Genomic DNA, 8,770 nt, shown 5'->3' with positions numbered 1-8,770 from the left:
TTGGGCGGCAGGGGCGGAAGCAGCCAGCGACTCAGGGATGGGTGGCTCTTGAGGCTCTGTCTGCCATTCTGCTTTCTGCTTCTCAAAGTAACTTTGGAGATGAGAGACATTGAATGGATCATTCTGAAAGCAAGGAGAATTTTGCCCCCCCCCCCTTTTTGAGATGTTTTTGTTACAGGGTGCATGCATTCACCTGAAAGACAGAGAAACAGCGAGAAATCACCCCCCAGGGGGAATGGCCACATTGCAATCCCTTCTCCATTCTCCTCTCAGGATCTTGGGCACGCACGCACATGGCCCCGGCATGAGTGTAAGCCACCAGGTCCGGGACTCAAACCGCAGTCAACTACCTGGGAGTCCAGCGACATAGCCATTACACCAACTGCTGGTCCCAACTTTGCCCCTCTTTAAGACTCCATCCTACAGAACCAAGAGTTGGGCTGTGACGGCTCACTCTAGAAAGTTACTGCACCTGCCTCGGCACTGGTCCTTCCCTCTAGATACCAGGACCATTGTCTACTGGGAAGAGTAATCCTCCTGCTCTTTGGCACTGACAGAACCCAGAAGATCAAGAAATCTCAGGACTAATCAGGTTCTCAAAGGACATTCTGTCTATCCTTCATCCATGTTCGTTTGTACTGGGTTGTCGGAAAAGTCATGATGTATTTTTTTACATTTTTCTATGCAAAAAATGTGTCACGATTTTTCTGATGATCAATAATATTCTTTGTAAGTATCTCCAGGCTTCTGTTGACATACCTTTAGGAAACTCACCACTTGCATAGCAAATGCTGTGCCTTTAGGAAAAACTTTCTTCTACTGGGCCAAACTCTGTCTCTCTGCAAGGTTATTGTATTCTTAACTCTAGGTCTTGAGATAATGTCCCAGGCTATCATCTAGAGACCATGAAAGGTCAGCCTTCTGTGTTTTCAAAGGTTTATGGACAATTCTTTTAGACTTTAACTTGGAAAGTCACCTCTTAAGAGTCATACATAGTCTTATTTTGTCAAAATTGCACAAAGAACTTTAAACACCATCTAGTAATTATAGTCTAATCATCCTTCTTCTTGTATAACAGCCCAGTGCAGAGATTTACCTAAGGTCATGCAATGAGTCAGCTATTGACAGGCTTGGGACTAGGCTTTCTGTATAGGTACATGCCTCTGTGTATGTGTTTGTATTTGGTATGTTGCAGGGACAGAGGATAGGCAGCTTACTCCAAGGAGAGCTTCTCTTCCTCTTCACACAAGTCAGGGAGCCTCTGCAGGCCCAGAGTCATGCGCAGGGCATCCACATGTTCCTTCAGAGGCTTATACTCATCATGCAGCCGCCGGGTAGACTCTAGCAGCTTGTTTAGGTCATTTTCAGACTGTTTGATGGTGTTTTCCATCTGGAACATAGAGTGAGGTAGGCACAGAGAAAAGATTCCAAAGTTCTCAGAGAGGATCTATAGGTGAATGGATAACAGCATGTATTCCAGAGTCAGACTAACCCATGTTCATGTCTTAAACCTGTCATTTTACCTCTATGTGACGCTGGAAAATCTCAGTTTCTTCATCTGTGTAATGGTTATAGTAATAGTGCCTACCCCATGCAATCCTGGTGAAGATTCAATGACTAAATTTATATAAAGCACTCAGTACAGAGACTAACAGAATAAAGTCTCAGTAAATGATAGCTATTGTTCAAATATAGCATTTTAAAGTTGGAATTACCTTTAAAGCTCTTTTGATCTACCCTACCACAATTTTACAGGTCAGAGAACTGAGGCTCACAGAGAAAAAGAAACTTTGCCAGGGAAATACTTCTTAGGGTCCTACTTAGACAAATCTTTGTTAAAGACTCAGGGCTTCTCCCTCCTAGACCAGAAGCCTTTTTCCTAGATCAGTAGTTCTCAAAATATGATTGCCAGATCACAGGAGATCTGTATTTCTTGGGAATCTAGGAGTGCAGATTTTCAGGTTCTACCCCAGGCATGCAGAATCAGAAACTCTTGGGTGGAATCCAGAAATCTATGTTTTAATAGGCACTCCAGGTAACTCTGATGCATGTTCAAGCTTTAGATTTACTGGACAAGATTCTCAAACCCTCTCTGACAAGTATCTTGTTCATTTAATTGGCTGTGTATCCTTGGTTACCTGGCAGCAAAATTGTCAGTTCCTCATGAGATCCTGAATCCTGTTATCTCTAACAAAAATCTCAATTGCTTACTGTGCAAACTTTATTAATATTTCTTTTAAAATTCCAGGTTTTACAACATCAGAAAATGAGCATTATCAGAAAAATAAAAACTTAGTTTCTTCAAAAGTGAATTTGTAAAAAAAAAAAAAAAAAAAAAAAAAAAGTCTCTCATTGTCAGAGGCTGTATAAGTTGGAAAGGATCTTACATGCTAGTTAGTACCTCCAACTTCTTTCCTGATGAAGTAATACTCGATACATCAGCCTAGATGGGTGACCATTTAGAACCTTCCTGAACAACTCCCAAAGAGGAAAGCTTATTACCTTACCAGAAGTTCATTTCCCATGTTACAAGAATCTCCAAAGAAGAAACTCTAATGAGGAAGCCCTGCTTCGGTAGCCAGACAAATGATTTGTTTAGAAGCTTTGGAGCATGTTAAGCTACACCCCAGAAGTAGTTGCCTGTTCCACTTTTCTCCAAAACTAGATCTTGACTCAGATTTTCAAACGCCCAGAATGAAAGCATGTGAGAGTTGAGAAAGTCTTTCAAGGTAATTGAGTAACTCTTGTAGTGCAAAGAGGGAAGACAAGGCCTAGAGAGAAAGGACTTGCCCTGTGATGTACATACAGTCAGCTGTGACAGAGACATGCCTAGATATCAGAACTGGATCAGAACTGGATTATTTTTTATTCCACCACAGCCTGATGCCTGATCCCCAAGGTTGGCCACAGCCACATCTCAAGGAGAAGCCATAACACTCACTAAGGCCTCGTCCTTAAGAGGCCCAGAGGTAGTCTCCAGGTAGCCAGCCACGTACCACATTGATGTCAGCATGGATCAGACGGAGTTCCTCCACATGGGCCATCTTCTCCTGTAGCAGGAGATCCATCTCCTGCTTGTATTCCTTCAGGTGCCTCTCCTCTGACTCAAGTGCCTCAAACTCAGCCTTCAAACGGGCCTTGATCTTCTCCATCTGCAAAGTCTTGTTCCTACAATTCCCAAAAAGCAGGAAATAGGCCAGCAGGAGAAGGAAGGAAAATGGGAATGGAGTACAAAGTCAGGCCTTAAGCCAGAGTTTTCTTTCTAAACCATCTTTCCAAGCTTCCCTCTCTTTAGGCAGAGCTAATCTAGGTAATTCCCCAAAAGTTAAACCATTCTTTCTTCTAAGATAAAATCTTAGTAGGTCTCAAATAAGATTAATTTTGTTCCCTGGTAGGACATTTGCAAACGTGGAGCAAGCTATTAGATTGATTCAGGGACTCGCACTACTAACATGTAATGGACATATGCCAGAGATGCTAAATAGGCTCTTAATGCACAGGAAAGTACCACACCACAAAGACCTGCCACCCAAGTTGCTAACAGTGAAGTCTTAAGAAACTCTGGAGAAGCATTTTCCAATAAACTTTCTGCAGTGATGGAAAAGTTTTATATCTGAGTTTTCCAATTCAGCAGCTACTAGGCATATGTGGCTATTAAGCACTGGAAATGGGACTAGTACAATGGAGAAACTGAGTTTTGAATTTTATTAAATTTTAATTGATCAAACTTTATATGGCCACATGTAGCTAATGGCTTTCATACTGGACCACACAGATCTAGAGGGTCACTCATCTGTTCCAGAAGATGAAAGCAATTACTGTGGGTCATTTCATTCTTAGACAAAAATCTGTTTCTGTTTGTTAAATCCCAGTTGTATACTCTCTGGCTCAGTAAACCTACTCCTGGGAATTTATTCTAAGAAAGTACTTCAGGTAGCAGAAAGTTAATACACAGAGACATGCTTTCTGGCCTAAGGGCAAAACTGGAATAATTGGCAGCCATTAAAAGGCTTGCAATATGTAAAATGTTAAAGACATAATACTCCATGAAAAAGTATATACACTAAGGCTGCAATTTCAAAATATATACGTGTGCATGACTAAACAAGAAAGTAACTAGCAGACATGTAGTTTTAAAGAAATTTAAGACCATTTGAGGCCCAGCTATGGTGGTACAGGCTGCTAAAACACTGTGCTCAGCAGGCTGGGATCACGTGGGAGATCCAGGCTCACATGGTGGTCCAACCTAAAGGCTGGGTGCAGTGGTATATAACTATAAATCTAAAGACTCAAGGATGCTGAGGCGTGAGGATTGTGAACTCAAGGCTGGCCTGGGAAATACAGCAAGACCCTGTATAAACTCGAGCCAAGTATGGTGACACATGTCCCTAGTCCCACTGGGAGGTGGAAGCAATAGAATCATGACATAGAGAGACCCCGTTTTATTGTATCTACTAAGCCATTAGCTACTTATTCATTTGTCATCTCTTTTCTTCTTCCTCAGTAGTTAGCCTTCTTTTCTGTTCTAGCCTATCCCATGAGTGCTCTAGCTCCATACCCTGGGCTCTGACCTCTGACATCAGTCCGCTTCTGTCTTCAGTCTTTCCTTTCTGAGCACCACCTGTGGCTCCTATCTCGAGAGGCAGCCTTCAACGGTACAACCCCCTCCCCATGGCAAACACAAACTGTGTTAGGTGGGTAATATGGTGGAAGATTTTTTTTCAATGCTATAATAATTTCTTTTTATGTTATTATTAGGTGGTCAGGAAAGTTATGATGTATTATTCTATGCAAAAATGCTTCATGACTTTCTCAACAACCCAATATATTGTTTTCAATCTTAGAAAAGGGTAAAAACATGGATATTATCCCATTTATAGAGAAATAAATTGAAGTTCAAAGTAGTAACTTGCTTGGGACCATGGACTAGTACATTGGGTACTATAACTTGAACTCAGGGTTTTCCAATACTAAAGCCTACATACTACCCAAATTATATACTTGCTTGACTGGGGTTACCAAGTTGAAGGGCACGAACATATTAAGGGTTATTGGTATAGCTAGCTGGCCAACTGTCTTACAGAAGGATGATACTGATCTATGCTGGCCAATTACTTATTTAGATCCCCTCCTATCTAGACTTCTGTTCTCCTCCTCTGCTGGGTTATATGCAGACCAGCCTGAACTTTGCCTACTCTTTACCCTCATTTTACAGAGAAGGAAACTGAGATTCAGAGTGATATAGTATCTCACCCTTAATCACACAGCCAATTAGGTCATTTCTGCAGGCAGATTCATATTGTGAAAGGTACCTTAGAATCAGATCTAGGTATAAATCCTGATTTTGGCCTTGACCAGCTTTCTGCCCTTGGATAAAAATAGTAACAACTTGGGCTGGCCTTACAGTATAGCAGTTAAGGGCTATGCATAGAAAGCTGGATCTCACATGACTGGTCACAGTTCAAATTCTAACCCCAACAACTTGAAAAACACATTGTATGCATGTACACAAATGTCCCAAATCCTAATGAGATGGAGAAATGGAGGAAAAAGTATTGCATCATGACCATGCCCCATTGAGAGCAGCTTTCTCTCCCTCTCTCTACTCTTTTTGTGAGCATGTGTGTGCACAGGCAATTAAAAGTAAATAAATAAAGTTAAACACACTTTTTTTTCCTTTAAAAATTATATTTATATTTATTGAGCACTTACCATGTAATAATTATAAACTATAAATATATATTCATCTATCAAGTACTCATTGAACACCTATCATGTAGAATTCAATGGAAGGAAACAGCAAAGGGACCTACCATAGTCCAAGAAACCTTGTAAAGTTAAGGAAATTGTTAAGAAAGCTTCCCTGAGAACCTTATATCTAAGCTGTGATATGAAGAATGAGTAGCTAGCTGGTGACTGAAGGCTGACACAGAGAATAGTCTAGGAAGTGGGGGAAAAAATAGTCCAGCATGGCTGGAACAACCACTACAAGAAAGAAACAGAGGGGGCTAGATAAATCTAGGGAGTTTGGCAGTGGCCAGGACACAGCTCAGAAACTGGGATGAATTAGGACTTTTATCTTCAGGTTAAGAGGGGATCACAGAACTTTAATTAGGAGAGTGGCATTATATGATCATCTCACAACACTTATTTCAACCTTGGCTTCCTCAGTAAGACAGGAATAATAATAGCATCTATTTCACCAGTCATGTGGTGAGAATTAAATAAGCTAAGACATTCAAAGTTCCCAAGCAGAGTATGTAGCATATGATAAGCAGTCAAAATGATAGCAACCTTAATTTTTCAGCCATCATTATCTCCTTCACCCTAATGTTATGAACTTTGTTACAAAGAGCCTACAGTGGGTAGAATATGTGTATATTTGTGCGTGTACATGCTAGAATCAGTAGCCAGGTATATTATTGATTACTAAGATTAAAATAATAATTATTAGCATAATCCATTTCATAAGGTCAAGTTAAATAATGGCTTTTAATGGGGCTGAGCCCAACCTTCCTAATTTGCAACCAGTTCACTTAAAAGGGCAGCAACTGGAGCCAGCAGGTGGCATGGTGGTTAAGTTGTTGGACTCTCACATGGCCAACCTGAGTTTGATTAGCAGACCTGGCTGCTTGCTCTCTCTCTCTCTCTCTCTCTTTCTCGCAAGCACGTGCGCACGCGCACATGCTTGTGAACAAATAATAATAACAAATACAATTAAATAAAAATATATTTTTATAAAATGGCAGCAAGTACCACTAAATGAAACTAGGAATGAGCAGTCTCACACTGACACTTAATAGAAGTCAGCATAGCATAGCTAGCCCTGTTTGGCTGAGTACATTTTAACTACTCCTCCATCCATGTCTATTTATATTTTCAGAATACAGTGATTGAATGTTTTTAAAAATAAAGAGAATAAATAATAATAATCTGAAAAGATAAAAAGCTATTTGATGATTATGATGTGAATAGTAATGCCTGTATCTTGACTGATATGCATGGTAATCATGCTGGAAAAAGAAATATAATACACTGTAAAGATATATGTGATTAAATGTAATATAAACATTATGATAATAATAAATGAAATTAAAAAAAAACAATTACAAGTTGTCAAGGAGGGTACATTGCAATCGCAGATTAAATAAAAGTAAACCAAAGGTTTTTCACCTGGTAAAGTTACAGTTAAATGCTGCCTGGACATTAGAAATCAAAGGCACAAAGTCTTCCTCAAAGTACCAGTGGTACTTTCTCTCCCTGGGGAGGACATCTATCACCAAAAAGATGGTAGCCTCTTCCATAGGTGTGAGGTACAGGTTAGCAATAATGTGTCCTTCTATCAAAGGTATTTTGGAACCTCTGCCATTTGTCCACTGTAGCAAAAAACAGAAAGTACCAGAGACCTTACCTATAAGGCAGAAGGGCCAAAAATCTTAGCTAGGGGAGGGGAACAGGATTACAAATATGGGTTCCAGAAATAGTATCTTTCTTTTTCTTTTTTTGGAGAGGTTTTTGCTATAGGGCACATGCACTCACCAGACAGAAGACAGAGAGAGACAGAGAGACAGAAAGCAAGAAATCACTCACCAGGGGGGATGTCCATGCCACAATCCCTTCTCCTCTATTCTCCTCTGGGCATGCATGCACATGCACCAGGGTGAGTTTAAGCCTCTGGGTCCAGCACTCGAACCGCAGTTGACTACATGGGAGTCCAGCGATATAGCCATTATGCTAACTGCTGGTCCCACCAGAAATAGTTTCTATTTATATCTCTAAAGTCAGTTTCTCTGGGGAGAGCCTAGCCCATGTTTCAGCAGAGGTACAACAGTGTCATCGAAAGATTTGATGGTGCCATTGTTACCTTTCAGTGGTGTATAAAATAACAGGGCACTGGGAGCAGCCTACCTTGGGTACAAACAGTAATGAGGTGCATTGTGTGTATAAAAATAAAGGATAAAAATCAAACCAATTAAAGTTGGTTTATTCTTTACTGTTGATCTTAAACAATGTCCACTGAAAGACATCTGGACTGATTCTAGTTTTTAGCAATTACAAATAAAGCTGCCATGAATATCCCTATATAAACTTTAGGGTAACCATAAGTTTTATTTTAGGATAAATGAACAAAGAATTTTCAACTTCAAAGTTGTATATGAGGACAAAAAGTCTGACTGCTTTTTCCTATTTTCCAAGATCCTTTCAAAAGGGACTGAGTGAGCCACGCCACAAACATTAACAGACCTTTTTTTTTTCCATTAATAGGATTCTTCCTACATCCTGTCCCTGACATAGTATCTTTGACATGTATAGTTTCAACTGATTACAGTGTATTCTTTTGTTAACCCCCCCCCCCGCTTCCACAGGCCCCACCTCTTTAGGCCAGACCAATATATATCTCTTGCCTAATTTTGTCTGTCAATCTCAAAAAATCAAATAAAATGAACTCGTGTACCTGGTCACCCCGAGAGATAAGCATGTTTTTTGCCCCTCTCTGGGTCTAGGTGACTCATATTCTGCTTAGAAATAAACCTCATTTGGGAACAGCAGTTAGCGTAATGGCTATGTCGCTGGACTCCCACGTAGTCGACTGTGGTTCGCATCCTGGACCCGGTGGCTTAAACTCACACCGTGCGCATGTGCGTGCGTGCCCAAGATCCCGAGAGAAGAATGGAGGAGAAGGGATTGCGGAGTGGCCATCCCCCCTGGGGGGTGATTTCTCGCTTTCTGTCTCTATGTCTCTCTCTGTCTGTCTGGCGAGCACATGCGC

General features: G+C 40.7%; 1 protein-coding gene across 1 annotated transcript in view; it reads right to left on the bottom strand.

Annotated features, from left to right (window-relative positions):
- The window catches only part of ZC4H2 (zinc finger C4H2-type containing), a gene marked incomplete in the record, with an annotated part of 83,037 nt that overhangs the window by 8,200 nt on the left and 66,067 nt on the right, over positions 1 to 8,770 (bottom strand). Inside the window, 3 exon segments of the mRNA XM_014582749.2 lie at positions 19 to 91; positions 1,218 to 1,390; positions 2,997 to 3,168. Of these exon segments, the coding sequence (XP_014438235.1) occupies positions 19 to 91; positions 1,218 to 1,390; positions 2,997 to 3,168 (418 nt within the window).

This window comes from Tupaia chinensis, unplaced genomic scaffold (assembly GCF_000334495.1).
Source record: "Tupaia chinensis unplaced genomic scaffold, TupChi_1.0 Scaffold143780_1, whole genome shotgun sequence".
Lineage (NCBI taxonomy): Eukaryota > Metazoa > Chordata > Mammalia > Scandentia > Tupaiidae > Tupaia > Tupaia belangeri.
The sequence above is the reverse complement of the archived record's forward strand: the minus strand, read 5'-3'. Positions and strand labels throughout refer to the sequence as shown.